The 22,260-nt window shown below is 37.8% G+C and overlaps 1 protein-coding gene across 1 annotated transcript in view; it reads right to left on the reverse strand.

Moving 5' to 3' along the window:
- Positions 1-12,461: 12,461 nt before the first annotated feature.
- Positions 12,462-22,260, reverse strand: part of LOC145994102 (SWI/SNF-related matrix-associated actin-dependent regulator of chromatin subfamily E member 1-like) — a 100,111-nt gene continuing 90,312 nt past the window's right edge. The window contains 1 exon segment of the mRNA XM_083130189.1: positions 12,462-12,516. Within this exon segment, the coding sequence (XP_082986315.1) occupies positions 12,462-12,516 (55 nt within the window).

Consider the following 22,260-nt stretch of genomic DNA (forward strand, 5'->3'; position numbering starts at 1 on the left):
TTTTTAATAGTACCTGGTCTCTCGGAAAATACATCTCTATGCTTCAATAAGACTTCTTTCAATTGGCTTCTACCCTTTCGCATAAAATCTCATTCGCATTGACCTTCTGAAGAATGTCGTCAGGACTAGCCGTCCACTGATCGACATGGGAATCTTCACGGACTTTTCTTACATACGTCCCTGTCGAAGATCCATTATTCACGAGGTCCTGCTCTACCGGAACTCCGTCTACGGTGAGGGATAACTTCTCGCGCTGTAGGTCAATTCCTGCTTCATATTTTCTGAGGAATGGGTAGCCCAAAATAAAGTCAGTTTCGAGACCTTTCAAGACAAACATGTCTTCCAATAAATGTCTTCCAGCAATCTCTAGATATACTTGTCTACATCCCACAACTCTAGTTTTGTTTCTCCCAGTGAAATCAGTCAGCCTAACATCTGGACATGGTTGTAACTGCAATGACGGCAGCTTCTCTTTAATCTTCTTCCAAATGGCGTAGCTCATGAGATTACATTCGCTTCCAGTGTCCAGAACACAAATAAAATCGACGCCTGCTACAGTTGCTTTAATTAACGGAGCCCTGGGTAAATTTTCCTTTCTAACTGCCTGTTGTAGTGCTCTATCTAAACTTTGTTCTCCTTCATTGAGGGTCAGCACAACAAAAAGATGATTGTCTTCACTATTTATAACGCTGTCATCTGTTCCCAGAGAAGTCCAAGATTTTAGCCCAACCATGATCGGGAACGAAGAATTCACGTTGGGCGACTGGCTAAATCCGACTGCATACCACTCGGATTAGCACTAGTCGAGGGTGCCCAACAAAAGTCTCTTGTTATGTCGACGCTTTGACGTTGCTCGTTCGTCAAACGTGAAGCAGAAGGTTCAAACGGAGGCGCCGTCGACCTGAAATTACTGGGTTCAGAGGCGTTACGTGAAGAGTCACGGGAATGGTCTTGTGGATCAGATCTGGAACGACGCGGCCCACGTGCGTAGTTGTTCCTGCCATCCCTTCTAGGAGGATTACGTCGTCTGTTGTAATTGGAATATCCATTCCTCTGGTTCTGCATAACTTGTCTGACTCTGGGTTGTTGGTTTCCAATTCTATTTTGTCTGGGAGCATTTCCCTGGCCTGCACCTTCTCTATTCCACGAAGGCTTCCAACTGTCTTGTTCCTCAAGCACCTCGAACCTTTTCAGAAAGTCGGCTAGCTGGCGTACAGTTTGAGGAGAATTAGCTAGACTCAGACTGCGAGCTCTATATGGAAGCTGGGAGATGATTAAATTCACAATCTCAGGTTCTATGTAACGAGCAGACAGATTGCGGTAGGCTGAGTAAATAGACCAGGCATATTCCTCCATGCTCATACCGGACTGCTTTAAGTATCGGCGAGATCTCACTGCTGTCAGCTGCCTCTCTTTGGCCTCTTCTGAAGCATATTGTTTGCGAAAACGACGGCAGAAATCAGAATAGGACTTGAACTCTAACTGGTTTGCTCGAAACCAATGCTCAGCCTGGCCCTTGAAAAGCCGAGGAATAATTTCCAATCGGTATTCGTATGGAATCTGCATTAAATCAAAATTGATATTAAGTTCTTTTAGGTATTGCTCAGCATTCTGGTGTTCCAGGTCTCCCTTGAACTTCGACAAGGAATTAAGGTCTGCCATCCTTGGAGTTCCAGTCATTGTTGATCGCTGAGTTGTTGGCGGCGAGTCATCTGGCCCGCTCCTTGAATTCCTTGAATTTCCATGCCTTCGTGTTCGCTTCCTGATTTTTGCTTGATACTGAGAGTCAGAGCTGGTGCTGGAAGAGGAGGAACTGCGATCTTTCTTCCTTTCTATACGTTTCCTCTTTGCCCCTTCTTCATAAGGACGATGCCGTGCCCGGCGAGATTCACGCTCTCTGTAACCTCTTTCATCGCCCGAAAGACTAAAGGTAGGTGGAACTGCAGAGGCCACTTCATTAGCTCTTGAATCAGCAGTAACTCGTGGGCGACATACTTGTTTGTCTTTTCTAGTTCTCTCTCCCCCTGTTCTGTCCATCGCTTCATTTAGTTCAATGTTAATGGTTGGTAACACTGCACTCTCAACAACTGCAGGCGGATGACCAGCTGTTCGAGATCCAGTTTCTGTTTCCGTTTGCCGGGAAACGTGCATAGTCTCTAACTGATTTGTAAGTTGTTCTACTTGAGTCTTTATTTCCTCAACATCCTTGCTTTTTTGAGACACAACTACTGAAATCTGACTAATATTTTCTTGGACCTCAGATCGGAATCGTATTTTGTCAGTCTCGGCCTCGGCCAATATCTGTTCCATTGTCAGCTGTTATTCAATAATCTTATTGCACTCCGCAGTGAATCTCGAATTTATATCCTCTACATCGATGCGAACACTTTCCGTGGCTTTATTTACATCGGCTGCCAAGCTACGCCGGAAGTCATCAAAGTCTATCTCTCTAGCCTGCCGGATTTCTTCAGAGAATCGCGCCCTAGTTTCCTCATTCTCAGACTTCAGTTGTTGAATCTCAGAGGCCATCTCGCCTATTTCAGCTCTTAATACTTTTATAGATTCATCGTGCTGCTTACCGATATCATCCTTTAGCAACGCACATTGTCTGAGGATATCTTCTTTTAATATGTCAGATTGTCTACAGATATCAGCTTTCAAGCTTGTAATGGAATCAGCTTGTTGTTTAATATCAGCCTGTAAGGTTTCAGACTGTTTACACATATCAGCTTTCAAACTGGTAATGGAATCAGCTTGTTGTTTAATATCAGCCTGTAAGGTTTCAGACTGTTTACAGATATCAGCTTTCAGTGCTTCAGACTGTTTGCTAATATCAGCCTGTAATGTTTCCATACTTTCAACTTGCTGCTTGCTAATTCCTTCAATCATGGTTTTTAAAGCTTCAAACATATTTAATGGATCAGATGTAATAGTTGTAGACAATGATTCACAGTCTTTACAAACGAAATCGGTAGCTTCGTGGCTTTCAGATCGAACATCTAAGCCACAACATTCATTATGTAGAAGCTTTGTACATTTCTTGCACACAAATGTGGTTTTATCTTTATCAATGTTCCGACAACAATCGGGAACATTAAGCTCTGAATTTGAAGCAAGATTTTTATTTGCGCTACGCAAATGTTTTCTTTCCATTTCGAACGAAGTAGTTCTGTGCTTTTCTATAAATATGAAAGTTCAGTGCTCTTGCACAATTAATCTCAACTTTAAACAATGGTCTTGCCCTTGTACACTACAAAATCGAGCCAACACGTTGAGCTGCCACTTGACACGTTCTAAAACTAACTTATGTATGTACGCGTCGTATTATTATACTATTAATATTAACTTAATAATACTCAGCGGTGAACGATGACACTCGGTGAAGTACACAGACTCCTCTCAGGTACAGGGATAGTGTTAGGCAAAGACAATATTCACAGCACAGAGAAATAAAACCACATTACTGCCGTATGTATAAACTGAAAAGTTTTATTCTTTATTTATTGCAATTATAATGCAACTATACTTGAGACGAGGGCGAGGATTTCGCTTTGTCGATGAATTGACTCAATTAAAACGCATAAAACTCAATGCGTGGCTATCGACAAGCCTATGATCACATAGACCTAGCTTGCGCCCCGAAATACCACACCAAGAGATATGCAATGATAACCGAGCCAATATTTGCTCTTTAGCCTTTTATTTCCAAATTAATCTTTAGGCTAACTTTATTATTTTACGTAGAATGGTTGCAGTATTGTGCATATCATCAATGCATGGCTATCGGCGTACCTATGTTCACATAGGCCTAGCTTGCGCCCCGAACTACCATACCAGGATGTATGCACAACACCAAGGAGTTCTTTTTAAGTTTAAAAGCTTCGATGATCCGTGGCGAAAGTGTGATGATTTCTTACGCGATATCCTCGCTTTTATACTATTTTTGAGAACACAGATTAAAGTACAAATGAATCACTCCCTATCTACAAAAGGATACTATCAACAAAACTGACATCTATACATCTTTAGAAATACAAATTCGTATAGTGCACTCTTGCAAACATGAAGATACATTAAACTACTTATAACAAAGCATAAAATACAATAAACATTAAACAAAAGATATACATTACAAACCAAATGCGTTATTACATATAATAACTATAATAACAAAGAAATTACTCTTTCTTTTACAAAATAAATACAATAGTGACATATTTTCTACTGATGACGTCACATAAAAATATGGATCATATCAGTAAAATATGTCCAGTGATATTAACTGACATCATCTGTTACTTCTGTTGGTTTTAAATGTTTCCATTCCACTACTCAATGATAATGTTCTTAGATAGTGAACTTTTCCTATCTTACTGGCAATGATTCTGGTTTTTAGTAGGCGTGACCTTCAAAATGTTGCTTTCCTACATCTCAACTAATCAAATGTAAGCGATACTTTGATTATTACTGATTTTTAAAAAGTGAGACATATCCACTTGTTGCAACAATTGAACCTGACTTGCTCCTAAACTGAAAAAAGAACGTACACACACATAAAATGCAATTCATATTGTATATATTGTTAGTTATTTCTCTTTGTCATTATTATATTAAGGAGATAATTTTCAACTTTTGAACACAATGCCAAACCAAGTTTTCAAGAGAAACAGCTATAATGTCCTTTTCTAATGGAAAAAAACTGGTGAACTAAAGAAGGTACATACTTGCAACGTTTCCAGTATGTTTCATCCTCACAAATACATAAAGAGCAAAAGGTAAAGCTACATATGGCATAGTTACATTGTACGAGGGCCATTTCATAAAAGGGTTTCTCATCTTAAAAAACATGGCTTTAAAATGTTAGAATATAAGCTTGGCAATGAGTTAACATAAAATAAATATTCTCTCAAAATGAAAAATTTATAGGCCCATTATTCACAACATTTGTGCTCATTACTTCATAACAGAAAGAAGTGTGGTGATGTAAATCCAGCAGCACCTTGATTGCTAACTCAATGACTAGAATTAACAATGAATTTTGGATTATTGAATATTACATCCACAATCTCACATTGTTGGTTGTCTTTTCTGGTTTAATTACCAATAATATCATATTTCACTGCATAATCTTCTCAGATTTTATTCCAAATTCTTTTGCAAAGAAGTGAGGTGTGACTATTATGTGAAGCTTTCTTTATTAAAAAATGTGCCATATTACCGCTACTTAAAAATAATTAATTACTAAACTGTCATTGCTGCGAGATTAGGATGCACGGAATACTTGTGAATTCATTAAAATTGAATAGCCTAATCAACACACAAAAGTTTTTCGTGAAGCTTAGCAAATATTTTTCTGGTCTGTAAAAAAGTTAAAACATTAATTGCTACTGATTTTTTTATTATAGTCGAATTATTACACTTGAGAAAATTTGCTACAGTGTTTCAAAGTAAGGACTTACAAAATTTAATCTTCTGTGTTTAAAAATTCCATCATTGGTTTCATCATCATATGCAGCGATGCAACGATTATGCAATTAAAGGTTATAAACCAATCTTCATACTTAAAAAAACATTGTGCGACGATTTTGTGGTGAAATACGGTAGTTTTAATTTTGTTTCTTCAAAGATGCAAAATAATCTAACACAGTTATTTTTAGTGGTTTTTATAAATACATAAATAAAAACCACGAAAAATAACTGTTAGATTATTTTGCATGTATAAAAAGTGGTTATGCGAATCTTTAAGAAGAACATAGAGATTTAGTTTCTTCTTTCAAGTTTTTCTCCTGTTTTATCCAGCAGGCAAGAAAATGTTTGTTAGACACACTGGAAAAGAAAAATCACCGTGACTGCTTTTTTCTCACCTGTCCCTCTGGATGTCCCATGTGAGATGTTTGGGGGTGGAAGTGAAGGTGGCCACCATGCGGCGGAACGTTAGGCTGCATAGGCACATGCGGAGGACCCGACATGGGATGCGATCCCAAACGTGACATATGCATGCCCCCAGGAGGCACCGGAATTCCTGGATGTGGTCCGTGTCCCGGCTGCATGTGGTGAGAGGATGAGGCATCCCTGGGTACTGCACGTGCGGCTGGGCCCCAGGCTGGCCAGGGTACGACACGTGGGAAGGAGGTTGGTGCGGATAGTAGGGTTGGTTGGCACCCAGGTGCATGTGCTGCATGCCAGGGTGGTGAGGGTGCATCGGGCCTTGGCCGTGAGAATACTGCGGGTGCTGCATGGAGGGGTGTTGGGGTTGCTGGGACTGGAGGTATGGGATTGCGGGTATGGTGCCATGCCTGTAGTGTGCGGCTGCTGAGGGTACGGAGGGTAAGGTTCGGGGTGTTGGGGTCTGGGAATCTGCTGAGGGGGATGCGGCATTGGGGTGCCTGGGGGGACTGCGATGGGGCAGCCGGTTGGGTTGGAGTGCTTCCTTGCTGAGGAGTGCTTGCTGGCGGAATCTGGGGTTGGGTCGACGGAAAGGTTTGTCCCGGAGGCTGGGTCGTTTGCGGTTGCTGAGGTGGTTGTTGATTCTGAGAGGTTGGTGGTTGTGCCGGTGGCAGCGATGGTGGTCTGGTAGTTGCCTGGGTGGTTGGCGGAGCAGCATGAAGAGGCTGCGATGCAGGTTGCGTCTGACTCTGAGCTTGGAGAGGAGGCTGTGGGTGTGCCTGAAGGGTGGGAGTGTGGGGGAGGATCTGAGAGGGTTGTTGTGGTGCCTGGGGCTGGGCTTGAATCGGGGGCTGCTGCTGCAGAGGTGGTTGGATCGGAGGAGCCTGCGGTTGAGGCAAGGGTTGTGGCAGAGGCTGAACCTGCGGTGGAGGCTGCGCCTGGTGTGGTGCTTGTGTCGACGACTGCGGCGTCGGCGGCTGTTGTTGCGGGGAGTGCACAGGTGTTTGCGGTCCGGCTGCCGGTGGCTGTGGGGATGGTTGGGGAGACGGCTGCTGTGCCGGGACCTGGGACGAGGTAGGTGGCTGAGGTGTAGATTCTCTGGGGAAAGGAGAGGACTGAGAAGTGATGTCCGATGTGTTCTCCTCGAGGACCTGTGCGGTCGATTGGACAGACGGCACCTCCTGCTCAGACTCGCTCTGCTGTTCCTCCATTGGCTGTTTTGGGAGAGTACGAAAGTGTCACACACGCACATAGAAAATGACACCACCGAATACAGCAACACAGAACACAGGCACAGTTTCAGAACAAGTACGAGAGAAATGCTAAAAACACATAAAGCCAATGCACTTCCAAAAACAATGTACACCAATCCAAGCATCAATTCACCAAAATAAAATCATGCTAGGTACAGCATCAAGACGCTTACAGTTACAAACGCAATCTGTCCATGACAGCAGCTAACCTACCATACCCCATTATACATGAGCAAAGACTACAACAAACTGGAATTTCATTAAAACAATATAGTCTTACATTACCATAATGTTTTACAAACACCAACTAAATATGAAGAATATATTTGAATTACTCTAAAAAATTACCTCTTCAAGTCTTCACCAGGAACACATTGGACTTCAAGTAAATAAACATGTAGAATGAATAAATAGATTCCAAATATACATTGAACATGTGGATAATTTATATTTCTCACATGCTGCAAGTGTATTGCTTAATTCTTTCTGGCTGGACAAAAATGGAGTGTGGATAATATAACATTTCTGAATGAATTCCCTAATACTTTATTGTTCTGCAAAGTTGGAAATCGCAAGTGGTTAGGTCAGGAGGTTGTGGAGGCCACAAAGATTTCATAATTGATTTTGTTAAGTCCATTTTATGCACAGAAAGGCTAATCGGGATGACCTAGGGCTTAAAGTGGAATCCGAACCACTGTGCCATGTGCCTCCACCGGGTACCAAACCCAGGCAGGACCCGTTGATTACAAGGCGAAAACGTAACCACTACGCCATCGGGGATGCTAAAGGTATCATACATTTCTTGTCTGAAAATATTGTATCATCCACATTTTTAATTAAATGGTCAAAAACTAGCACCAAAATTATTTGCATGTGGTTCCAGAATCATACGTCTTGGTGTGGTGCTGAGAGAATAATTACTTGCTTGGAGTAATAGATTATGTCCTTTCTATTGCGTATCAATATTTCCATGCATATCTTTCCCAGAAGCTAAAGATATATACTTTTTATAAAATGTAGTTTATAACTTGATTAGCAAATTGAAAATAGTAGGATTATGAGGAAAGTGTGTGTCAACATTTTACTCGAATATTAATAAACTGCACTAGATTCAATGCGTAATATTTCACACTATTGACTCTGCATCTAGAAGATAAATGGAAAACTTGGGCAATGAAAACTGACAATTTAAAAATAAGAAAGTTATTTCAACACAGTGAGTCAAGAGATATAGCGATCAAATTTCTTTATTTTTATTCTTGTGTTCCCCCCAATTAGGTCCGATGCTCCAAAACAATTCTGTGACCTTGTGTTATTGAATTCTTATTACATAGAAAATTATTTACACAGTGGATTCCATTGCTTAAAACTAACATGGCGTTGTTACTTTCTCATGCACAAGAAGAATAGGCAGCATTACAACATTTTATTACTATGTTGTTTGCCAAAATTGTTTTGAATGCACTTGTTTTTCAGGTAGGCTAATCAGTACTGGACCTACAGCTTAAAGTGGAATAGAAGTCAAACCTAAGACCATTTGATTACAAAGTGATAACTAGGGTGCGGATTTTTGTCTATTTGCCTTTTCTATTCCTTTGTAGTAAAACATAGGCTTCAATGTTTTAAGCTCATTTCATGCTGTTTCTGGTCAGAAAATGCATTTTTGTAGTGCCTATAAATGCCTATTTTGAGCATTAGCGCCTATTGTGCTTAATCATGCCCTAAAATGCTTATTCTGCATTTTTTTATTATTTCAGCTTTTTTAACGCATCTTTGACTGTCTCTACATTGAAAAAGGGATGTCTTTAATGTTGAACTGACTAAAACCTGGACTTAGACAGATTTGAGGGTTGCAAGGGATGTCAGAGTAGATTTCAATCAGGGTAAGGAAACTTCAAATAAAAATATGTAAATAACTTACATGAGTGAGTAGGAATGTTTCAGAATGACGTTTCGGAAGTATGTACAACTTCCTTCATCAGATAATTAAAAAAATAAAAAACTTTAGGTGCCAAACATGGTACCGCGTTGTTAAATCGTAAGTTGAGAATTCAGGTTGAGGATAGATGAGGTAAAAAACTTATGGTGACAGCATAAAAACTCCGATGGAAGTCTTCGCTGATTAAAAATTCCCTATGTTAAAAACAAAACCCACAACCAAAACCAAAACCAAAACAAATAAAAATCCCCTAGTGACCTCCGTCAGTGTTGGGTAGAACACATGGACTGTGAGCCCTCCTATCCTGCATGGAAGGTGAAATTTCCCCTCCAGCGTTCCCCTCTTACGATTGTATATGTCACCATCCCTCTCTTCTTCTCTTTTTAATTACCTGATGAAGGAAGTAGTACAGACTTCCGAAACGTCGTTCTGAAACATTCCTACTCACTCACGTAAGTTATTTATATATTTTTTATTTGAATTGAAAGTGAGTAAAACGCACCATTGTAATATATTGGTAAGGAAACTGGTCAACTGGTTGGTGACTCATGCTTGGACAAAATGACGCCAACCCACCTAGTCTTTTCTTTTCAGCTGAAAACTTGTAGGAGTCAATCAGTACACCGAAGGTTCCGCGTGCTATTCCAAAGTTGGGCAGGGGTGTTTCTTTGTCAGTATCCTAGTATCCTATCATCAATTTCATTTTACCACCCTCATCATCGCGATTAGGCAAAATGGAAGGAAAACAACGTTAAATAGGAAACACACAAAATAAATATTCACGAAAGAGTGACAGATTTTTAAAGACCGCGTTTTTAGCCAATTCTAGTGTATTTTTGATTTCCAGGTGTCTTTTAAAGTGCTAATTTTGGTGTCTATTTTCATTGTTTGTGGTGCCTATTTGCCTGCCTACTTGAGAGGTTTTTAGTGCCTATAAATACGCACCCTAGTGATAACATTACCAACACGGCATAAGCGGGCCTCAATACAACATTCACTAGCATAGTAAATGTGTCTAGTTGATTTGATTGGTTCGTGTTTCAAGTCCACTTTATATACAGTAAGGCTACTAGGGACTGAACCTTCAGTTTCAAGTGTGCCTCCTCCACTGGGTTTCGAACCTGGGACCGTAAATGTGTCTAGTTTGGAAATCCTAGGAAACATACATAAAAATAATGAGCTTACAAAAAGTATGATCTAGCTTTCTACAATCTCCATGCCTGATATTACCTTGCTGCTTGGCCTACAAGTTAAAGGCAGGTAAAGTTACCCATGCACTTGGCAAAATGTGTAAAATATTACTAAATGCAATTTTAGGGATGGGACCAATTAATCGGTACTCTATCGGTATCGGCCGATATAGGCATATCGGTGTATCGGTAAAATGATCGATTATTTTACCGATCAGATATATCGATAAATATCTTATAATTTAGTGCAACATTCTGCCATTTTGTTGTAATTTTTATGGATAACCTCAATGCCCCACTTTTTAAAAAAATAATTGTGTAAATATTCAACTTCTTTTGCACTGCAGTCACCTCGAAACACATATTTATTAAGGAGATCAATGAACATTTCAGGTTCTTCATGAACCATTTATAATTTTATATCGGATCGGTAGAATATCGGTTATCGGTATCGGTAAATTTTATATCGGTACTTTTCGGTATCGACCAAAATTTCTTATCGGCCCATCCCTATGCAAATTATTCTTAAAATTGAATCAGTTACTTCCAAACTGTGGAACTCTTAAGGATTAACCCATTAGTGCATAAAGTTTACTAATAATGTTTTTTTGTATTTGTTTCATAATTTTGGTACTCGTGGGGTGCAAATATGAAACAAATACCATAATTTCAGTTTTATTGTTGGTAACAATGGAACTACGGGGTGGGGTGTAAGGGGTGATTTTCCACGTAGTACACCCAACTGTCAACCTCACTTCCACGTTAGTACACCCTGGACTGCGTTTTGCAGACGAACGAGGCTCTGGCGACTGGCACTCTGGCCAGTATAATTTTGTGTGTGTTGTCCTGTTTTTTGTCCTTGTGTTTGCTGAGTGCCCCTTTACAGCCTCAGCTTTTAACGAAAGTCAGAACATTTTAAGCTTTTAAGATTTTACTTATGCAACGTTAGAGTTGTTCTTTGTAAAGATAAGGGGCTGGACCCCGTATAATGTGACGGGTGCAAAATAGCCTAAGTGCTGCCGCACCCAAAATTTTAAAATCAAACAAACAAATTCAGGAACTACGGGGTGTGCAATATATTGCACGCTATGCATGGTTAACATGTGTATTGTTTATTCACATCACAATTAAGAACTTGGTTTCAACTCAGAATATTTTTTCACTGAAGCCTATGACTTTACTTAATACTACAAATTGTTATAAGCTTTATCCATTTGCACACTTTAACATTTTTTGAATAATAACAATAATTATAATCATATTCTATAACTGGTTATCAGTTTTCACGTGGTATTGTAGGAAACACTCAGGATGGAGTCCCACGATACATTTGTTACATACGTATTTAGCTCTCCTTGAACACTTTTCATTTGCACATCTCCTGACTTTAGGTATTTTCGCTGGGGAGTGATTCATCCTGTCATACCGCTCATCGACTAATGGAGTTCCTGCTTGCTTTCCCTGGTGTGTAGATGTTCCAAACATTTTTAACAAAGCAAGAGCTATGTATCTTCGAAAAGAGAGAAGGGATTCTGTACTGTTTCTTGAATTCACCTTTTTAACCAAAATCCAAGCGTTGGAAACAGAAACATCCAAAATATATGCAAATATGGGCCACCACCACTTTTTCTGCCTAATTCGTGTGCGGTAGGCATCAACATTTTGGTCCATTTGGTCCACTCCTCCCATCCCTTTATTGTAGCGAGATATAAGAATCGGTTGCGTGACTGTAATTTTTGCTCTTTTTGCCTGAGACCAACGATTGGATTGGCCAATTGAGAGTTCCTCAAAGTTTGTAGCTAGGGTAACGACGCTATTGTCGTTCCACCGTACAAGAAGTACATCATCACACGAACAATAATCATGCTCTCCTCTATCCTTCATTCTCATGTCCTTCTTTTCTACTAGAGTGCATTTCATTGTTCTTCCATCCTGTATTGTCCCTGTAGCGCATATGCCATATGCAGATAGCTCATTCATAAGAGCTACAGAGGTGAAATAATTATAAAAAAAACTTTATGCCATGCATTTGGAGCAATATCAGTTGATTTTATAAAAGACAAAACAATATGTATAGGCCGCAGGCTTCAGAAATCCCCAGAGGAAATAGTCCAGCGGAGTGAGATCGGGAGATCTGGGCGGCCATAGTGGCTTCGTAATGATGCTCCCAGTTAACACAGATTCAAGCAAATGTTACGTGGGTTGCGTGACTTTTTGATCACTCGGTAGAATTTCGTGAACATTCAACCTGAAAAAAGGAAAACATTTATTGAGAAAAAAGAACATATCAACGTATTGATAAATTAGTGTTTGAAGTATAAAACGAGAACAGTATATTCCTTCTTTATGAATAAATTTCATTATTTTCTAACAAAAAAACAATAACAAGCTACATACATTGTTGTATAACAAGGCTCAACAATTACATAAAGAAATCATGAATGGAAAGCTAGTGCAACATTTCAAGCAGAATGCAAGCCACAATCATGAAACAATGGCTTTCAAAGAGGTTGCTATGCATAGCGTACAATATATTGTACACCTAACTTTTATTCTTTCCAGATATCTATGTAAACCGATTCTTAGTGCAAATATTGACTGTACACAAACATGCAATACGCAGCTTCCTGGTAAACAAAAACTAGCTACATGAAATGTGAAATAAAATTTATAATTTGAAATTTGCTTACCTAGTGCGTGTTACTTGAAAATCTCTTTGAGCCATTTTTAAAAGTTATTCTTCTTCTTCAGATTCAACAATCACAATTGCCGGAACGTTAATAAAAATGTGATTTTTGATGTCCCGAAAACTGTCTTATACAAATAAAGAATCATTTTAAGAATTTGATAGAAGAATAGAAGAATATTAATGAATGTACAATATATTGCACACTATGCACTAATGGGTTAACACATTTTTCTGTACAACTGAAAGAATATTTTTCACTTATGTACTTCAAACAATACTCCGATCCTGGTATCATTCAGTTGTTGTTTTAAGATGCCACCGGTTGACCAGTAAAAGGAACTGGGCTTGCAATTGTTATTTGCTCACCCAAGTAATTTTAAGCATTTACTTACTACTATAAAATACTTAATACTGAAAGTACGGAGAGAAAACAGTGAAATGAAAGAATACACTTGTATTAACCTTCAAAGAGGAGAAAAATTGAAATTTTTAAAATTCACTGCCTGAAATAGCACTATAAAATAGGCACCATCGTAACCTGATTAGTGTGATCAAAATTACATAAGATACTGAAAAAAAATATTCATAAGTCAAAATATGCTCACATTTTATGACTCATAATACGAAAAGAGAAGTGAAGAAAAATTTTAAATTGAAGAATGGCTCTCACACAGAAAAGAATATGAAATATACACATGCGTACCTAGAAAAAAAATTCAACTGCAAAGCCCTACTGTTAACACCCATACCTTGAAAAAACACACTATAGGTTACTCTCATTAAAAAAATGCTTCAAGCCGCCAATACACTGAAATCATCAAGCATTGTTAAACAGACAAAAATACCAATAATAAAAAACGTCAGTTTTATGGTCGATTAAATGTTATATCTTCAGGCTGCATTCATTTATGAAAAAATAAAAAAAACACCAGAAGGCATACACAAAAAAATTACAGCATTCTCAATCAGCAGATTAGATTTCAGATTAACCCTTTCCGTGCTAGGATTCTTGAAGAATTGTTTGTGTGTCTTTTTCTCATCTTTCAAACTTCAATGTTTATTGTAAATGCAAAATTCATATTTCTAGAAGACTAGCCTTCCATTCCGTGCAAAAAATATACGTAATGGCATGGTTCCAAGTTGAAAGAATATTTCCTAATATTTTCCCACGGGACCTGACCTGCAAAATGCTGTGTGACACATTTTTGCATTCTAAATGTTATTGAAGCAAGAGCTAATTTAGTATTTGGATCTCATATGTAAAATTATGAACGTTTTCAAATAAAACTGGTAGATTGATACGGTGAAATTCCATGGTAAATGTATACATGTTTCGAATTGCTTTAAATTGTTACAATGTTCGAATACTGGTATCGGAATGAGTTGGTAGTGTAATAACTTAGTCCGAAATACATATGGCCATGACTGAGTTCAAGTATAAGTAACAATGGGAATCAGAAACATATTTGCACCAGTGCAGCCACATATTTGTGGTGGATAAAAGATCAAGATTTTGGTACAAAAACTGGGCACATTTCAGGATCAAAAGCAGTATATAACATTACATTTTACTGTTAAAATGGTGTATATAACTCCACACTTGTATAAACGCTGCACTTATTACACAAAATAAACATTTCCCTTCTAATGTATTAAGTTTATTCTTGCTTCTCAAATATTTACCACAGGATTATTCAATTTTCCATGGTTTGCATAACCCACAGGATAATTTAGATTTCAGACACTATAAATTTTGTGTTTAAGAGTTTATTTCGCATTTGCAGTGCATTTCGAATCATTTCGTGAGAAAACATGGTTGATAAATGTACCTGTGAGATGAAATTTTTCAAAAATATGAAAAATGAACATTACAGTGCGTTATTTCACATTTCGTGTCTTCATCAAATATGAAATACGCATGCCTCTGTGTATCAGTATCAATGTTTATCAGCTTATGTAGATGTTCTATTAACTCCAGCCCTTACAAAAATTAAGATAGAAATTTTCCTTCCTCCAATCTCTGGGAACGACACACACAGCCCTTCTCACAAGTTTCTTATTTGTATCTTCCGAACTGCTCAAAAGTGACATGTAAGAATGACAACGAATTGACAAAGTTTACTGCAGATGGTTTGCTTCATGTTCAACATATTTGAACATGAGATACAGTTTGATTACGAGTCCTGTAAGTGAAGTCGATGAAGCACGGAAAGGGTTAAGAAGAAAGGAACGTATATTCATATGTTGAATGAAATTTCTAAGACAACAAACTGTTATATGCAAATGTTGCAGAGCCACATCTAAGTCTCGCATCTAACTAAACCAGCTATCAAAGACACAGAGAGAGCGTGGGGAACGTTTACCTGTATGAAGTGAAACACTATCATCTGATATGCAAAAGAAGGTAAGCATGGCTTACTACTTTAGTCTTTAGAAGTATGTATACACTGATATAAATATATACACAAATACAGCAGGAAGATACAAACTCTTGATAGATGTAGACCGGTAATAAAAATACACATACTTTTTTCATAATGTACATAACAATTAAAAAATGCACACTTTCTTAAAAGATTACATAACCAAAAAAGAACATCTAAAACAATGGAAAAAAAATTCTTACAAGTGGGACTATTGCACACATACAGTTTAGTGTTTCCGCATTGTGAATTGCATGTTGTTTTTTTTCGATTAATTTCGAAAGCCCGCTGCCTTCATTAACTGAGGATGCAACGTCTGGAATGGAGATGGTAGTGTATCATCACCATCCTTTGCCGTTTCTTGCCTCTGGCAACGAGTGTGTCACTGCTTTCGAAATTAATCGGGGAAAACACATTCATTTCACAACGTAAAAACAGCAAACTTTACTTGTGCAATACAAAAACTGTGTTTACTGCATCCAACATGCAGTACAAGTAAATTTATTCATTTGATATTTCAAAGCTCTGACAGTTTCTTCATCAGGGATATCCGGGTGTTGAAATGCAGGGTGCACACAAATTATTGGTCGATTTTGTAAGGCCATATTTTCAACAAAAATGAACAGAAATATACCATTTGAAAGAGGATTTTTAGCAGTTTCACAAAAACCTTAAATGCATTTCACATGTATCCAACGTGCGGTAATGACCTTAAATGCATTTGACGTGCGTCCAACGTGTGGCAAAATAGACTCATTCTCGTCATACCTTCTCAAGCATGTATTTTGTGACATTTTTGATGGCGGTGTCATTTCACTTTCACAATTCTGGCAGTGTACGTGGAAGTGCAGGAACTTTTAAACATTGTTTTTGATTAAACCCCACAGAAAGATATCACACACTGTGAAGTCCGGTGACCACGGTGGTGCATAAACATCACTCTCAGAAATGTCATACAAGACATGCTTGAGGTCTGGGGAGAACAGAAGTACCGCCTGGAAATCTGTTGCCACACGTTGGACACATGTTAAATGCATTTAAGGTCTGTATAAAACTGCAAAAGTTTATCTTACAAGTGGTAGTAGTATGATGAATGTCTGGTCAGTAATGGTGAAAATTTGGTTTTACAAAAACCTTCCAACAATTTGTGTGCACCCCGTACATTCAAAACAGCTAAAAGGATAGAAAAAATATTAAAATAGAGAAGACAGGATCATATTGGTAGCCTTTTCAAAGCAGCTAAAGATATAAGTTTGGAAGTTAGCAAAGAGAAAACTAAATATATGCTTACAGGCCGAAACAAAGTGTTAGGTAATAATCAAAATCTAACTATTTATAACTCGTTTGAACCAGTTTCCAAATGCAAGTACTTAGGAGTAATACTAACAAATGAAAATGATATTAAAGAGGAAATAAAAAGCAGGCTTAATTCAGGAAATGCATGTTACTTTTCTCTTCATAAACTTTTGTCGTCTAGTTTAATATCTAAGAAACTGAAAGTTAAAATATACAAAACAGTAATTTTGCTTGTAGTATTATATGGGTGTGAAACTTGGCCCCTTACATTGAAAGAGGAACATAAATTGAGAGTATTTGAAAATAAGATCCTTAGGAAAATACTTTGGACCTAAAAGGGATGAGGAGACAGATGAGTGGAGAAGATTACATAATTTAGAACTACATAATTAGAATGATATAATCAAGAAGACTTAGGTGGGCAGGCCATGTGGCACGAATGGGAGAGGAAAGAAAAGTTTACAGGATTCTTGTTGGGAAACCTGATGGTAAGAGACCTGTAGGAAGGTTAAGAAGATGGAGGGATAACATTGAGATGGACCAAAGGAAATCTGTAGGGATGGAAAAGAGTATATAGATTTTGGTCAGGATAGGGATAGATGGAAGGCCTGTGTTGCTGAAGCCTGAACCTTCGGGTTTAAGAAGGCTAGAGAGTTACAGTTAGTCATATTGGTAGCCCTCTCATCATATCTGACGATTTTTTAAAACATTACCTACCTTTCCCTTTTTAATTCCTGAGGAAGAAACTGGCAGGGGTTTTGAAATGTCAGAACAAGGCACAATAACTCATAAAGTGCAGTCTTCCTTCATATTTTTAGATGAATTTAAATTTCCACAAATTAAAAATAAAATTATCAATTATGGTGCATTTAGTAAAGAGAGGTGGGGAGCTGATCATTGTGGCAGGGTTTCCTGTATAACAAAGTAATTGATTAACAATCGAAACCTATCTTACCAGATAACTAGATTTTATCTGCGACCAAGAGTTCTTCGATTACCACTCACACTTATCTCACGTTTCAAGTCAACACACACTTCTCAGCAATCCAGCCAGTAACTGTGCAATTGCAACTGCTCATGTAATAATGGTGGTACTAGGGAAAAACAGCAAAAATTCTGAGAAAACTATGACCATTGTTACTTCTCAGAAACAGGTATGTATGAGTTGGCAACACTTGTCCACCACTTGCAAATCTAACGCAAAAACCAGGTAAACAAGCTTACTTAACCCTCAGTTACTCACGCGGCGTCTACGAGTAATGATAACTTCTGAAACGACGTAGCTCTGGTATTCTCCGTCCCGGTACCTTTCTGGTAAGAGCAAATAATTATTCAGAACGCGTTATGACAGTTCAAGTTTGTGCGGTGGGAAGTTATTAGTGATATTGTCTGCACAGAGTCTCTCAGACGACACGCGAGTACTCGTGTCACAAAATCGTACACACAACATATGTTATAAAACAAGAGTTCTAGAAACAACAAGGCTAATAATGTGTTTTATCCAACTAAAAATGTAAGTTTTTGTTGTGTATTGATCGAGTTTTGTATATTTATTAAATATGTAGGTTTTGTATTTTAGAACATTCAATTCATATTTGTTGCATTTGTGCCCAAAACAAATCATGTGTTTTATCTAACTAAAAATGTAAGTTTTTGTTGTGTATTGCTCGAGATTTTTATTTATATTAAATATTTAGGTTTTGTATTTTAGAACACTCAATGCATATTTGTTGCATTTGTGCCCAAAACAAATAATGTGTTTTATCCAACTAAAAATGTAAGTTTTTGTTGTGTATTGCTGGAGTTTTTTTATATTTTATTAAATATGTAGGTTTTGTATTTTTTTAATAAATATATTGGTTTGAAATACAATTGTGTTCATGCTTCGGTTCATTTGAACTACAAGAAATATGTTTTCAACGCAGGTCATCGCGTTAGTCTGTTAGACGCCACGCGAGCATCGGTATTAGGAACATTGGCGCGAACAAGGGAGGGTTAAGCAATTGATGACAAAAAAGTTATATTTTTGACTTAACCTTTCTTTTGCTTGTGAATGTGCTTTACACATGAAGTTTCGTGTTACTTATTGCATATCAGTTGTAATGAATTCTGTTGACTAGTAATTAAGGATGACAGACAAGAATTTTATGCAAAGTCCCACACAGCTTTTGAATGTCACGAGATTATAGATTGAACTCCAAGTTTGGTACAACCTTATGCATACGATTTTCAAAACCCACAACTTCAGTTTAACAAGTCACAAGCAAAGCAACACAATACATAAGCAGTACCCAAAAGAATAATATAGACAGATGTAATATACAGAGTCATATCCACTATTTTATACTTTACATAATGCAAAAAACAAATGTTAAGTGGTCACATCATCTGTTGCGAATCTAACAAATTAGAATATTCTACGGTTCTGTGATAATTTGGGAGGAAAAGTCGTTGGTGAGAGAGACCTCATGTTCAAATGAACATTAACACTCTAGTTGTTACATCATCTTCTTCATGAAAAAGTACAAACTGAAAATTTTTAGGGAAGAAGTTGAGTACATATATCAGCAGCTAGCCAATTTACTCTTCAAATAAAACAACTTTTTAATACTACATGAATTTTGGACAAGTTCATTTTAAGCATATTTTATCCACGGATAGGCTAGCTGGGACAAGACCTACAGTTTAAGGTGGGATCTGAAGTACTCTATAATGTGCCTTCATTGGGAATCGAACTTGAGATTTGTTGATGACCATGCAAAAGCGTCAGCAACTATACCATGTAAAGAAAATGTAGCTTCTCTTGACATACACACCTCAGATGGCATGAGTTTCACCATTTTGTGACTTATTAACCCTCTGTAACTCACATGGCGGCACTGAGTGCTGCCTTTTTTATAATTTTCTATTATTTCCGTTACCAGCACAATAATGGTCGGGAAAGAACCAGGTAACTTATCTTTGCTCTTCCCCGAAAACATAGAGGCGTTGGTGACTTTTTTCTGTCGTTCTTTCAGTTGTTTATATGCCTCTGAAGTGACCGGTCCCCCTTTGGTGGTACTCAGTATCGTGCCTGGGAACATTTCACATCTAAAATCACAGCACGCCAGTCATGAATTTGGAGAAAATAAGAGGAATAAAACCACGGTATGTTGTTCGGAATGCAAATTATATATGCAGAAACCATTCCAGTACCCATACGAAATGTTAAGAGTTGTCAAAATAACGATATTGAAAAGTGACAACATTCGGTTCCTTATATTTGAGTCAGTATGTCTTTTCTTACGTATACCTCGTAAGAATACGAGAAACAAATTGAGACTTGAACATTTTAAAAATATTTTGTAAGTTTTTCGAGGTGTGTTTTCTACATTTCATTGCTTTCTCTGCGAGTCAGTAAGATTTTGACAAAGAGTTTTGGAACAAATAGTTCCTTTCTACGCCCATATAAGTTGTACAATTTCAATTTGATTTGAAAATAACATTGAAAATTTTTGAAAAAATATGTTATTTCTTTTAAAAATGGGTTGTAAACAGGGAGTCGTAACGTAACGAAATGGAACGGTATTTTCAATTACGGTTTCCGTTATGTTACAACCTGAAACAGAATAACTTTTTTCGTGAACAGAAACGTTACCTCAGGTATATAAACATTACGTTACAGGTGTGCATAACGGTACCGAACCATAACTGATTTGTAAAGCAGTAGGTCGTTAGGTGACGCTTTAACGTTACATCCATTGCCGGCAACCAGTAACTTTACAGGGTAAGAAAGAGGTTCGTCACGTATTGACTAGTAACTTTAGTGTATGTGTAAAGTGATAGTAACGTTATAATTAACCAGTAACTTAATTGAGGTCACGACTGAAAAAAACGTTACACTCCTTTTTTCAAAGCAACAACGTTATTTATAGCTGGTATCATACAGACGTTCCGATGTGCAATACCGTGTCCGATGCCGTGTTCCGGAGAGAATAACATAGGTCTCTCGTATAATTCTGCTCGTTACTTTTGTAACGTTACAGTTCTTTTCCTCCACAAAAGTCTGTTTCGAAAAAGTGATACACATATCCGTTACGAATAGCAAATACCGTTATCGAAGGCGTTTTCGAAGGAGCCTCATAATTATGATCGGCAGCATACTAACATTACAGTACTTTGATCCCTTGAAAGTCACTAAGTTATAATACGTATTTTTGTTCTGGATGTCAGTAAAAAAATTAAATTGTGAAACAAAACGTTTGAAAACATCCGTAAACAAGATTCGGCGTGACAAAAGTTCTGGTTATTGGAATTTACTTATTAACTATGTATTTATCACAAATATATTTATTTTCTGCATACTTAATCGCTTTATGTGAATTTGTTCTAATTTGATTATTTATGCAAGATGAATTTTAACATGTACGTTCACTTTATACGATTGTTGAGGGAAAACGTTTATATCTATCTCTCTCTCTCTCTCTCTCTCTCTCTCTCTCTCTCTCTCTCTCTCTCTCTCTCTCTCTGTTTACATGTGTTACATCATTTTTTTTAAAAAAAATACAGTAGTTTGGCGATGGGAATGATTCGTGCTTAGATTAAGTTGCTGAAGGACGAAACATAAAGGACCAACCATGGTCGAGCCAAAAAATCATCCGTGCCACGCGTTCGTCCACCTAAGCGAGAGGCAAGCTTTCTCCTATCGGAAGACGAAAAATAATTGCTTGTTGCACGACATTGAGAAGGCGAACCGAACTGATAGCAGCAGCACCACGCACAATCGGAAAATCTGAATCCTGAAACTTTGTACACGTGACTTTCGATCACGAAGCATCCGAGTAGACAACACCTTGGGGCGATATGAAAGGCACTTTTGGCAAGTAGAAAATACATAGAAACGAAATGTTAGAGGGAATTGTTGTACGAAACAAACGAAACCGCGTTTGTGCAACTGGTCTGTAACTAGACAGGGCCATTGGACTCTCAAGAAGGCAAGAATTGTATGGAAAGTGATTCTCAAAACTAAGCGAATAAAAGGACAGTATATTTTATCATTTACAAGGGCCCTCATCCGCTTACAATTTTGAAAATTACTTTCAGTAATTCTTGTCTTCTTGGACGGGAGGTGCATTAAACTTTTTGGTGTAGAAACAGACAGAACGCCCGCCTACCTACCACGTTTGAAAGAAGGGCATAGACAGACAAGAAAGTAATTTTCAAGAACGCAAGAATGGCAGTCGACATGGACATTGAGCAACGTGTGACTGAGAAATACAATCGGAACAAAGGACAAGATTATTCAAGAAACAGTAATTTTATAAAACGTCTTATCATTTACTCAGTTCATCCTTTTATCCTCTTTTGTTTGTTATACTTTTTTATTATTCATGTTTTATATCGCTTTTCTGCCACTTGTAGACGATGAAGATGAATGATGATCATATTAAATCTATGAAGGGATGCTTACAAAAAAACAGCCATGCCCAGATGTCTACTCGAACTTGAAATGTTTGGTACCGAGTGTATGAGTGGATCACTAAACGACTTCGGCCTTCGGAGGCTACGGTTTGAGTTGCAACATGCAGTATAATTACGTTTCTAC

Source organism: Lepisma saccharinum, chromosome 10, assembly GCF_977018435.1.
Source record: "Lepisma saccharinum chromosome 10, izLepSacc3.1, whole genome shotgun sequence".
Taxonomy (NCBI): domain Eukaryota; kingdom Metazoa; phylum Arthropoda; class Insecta; order Zygentoma; family Lepismatidae; genus Lepisma; species Lepisma saccharinum.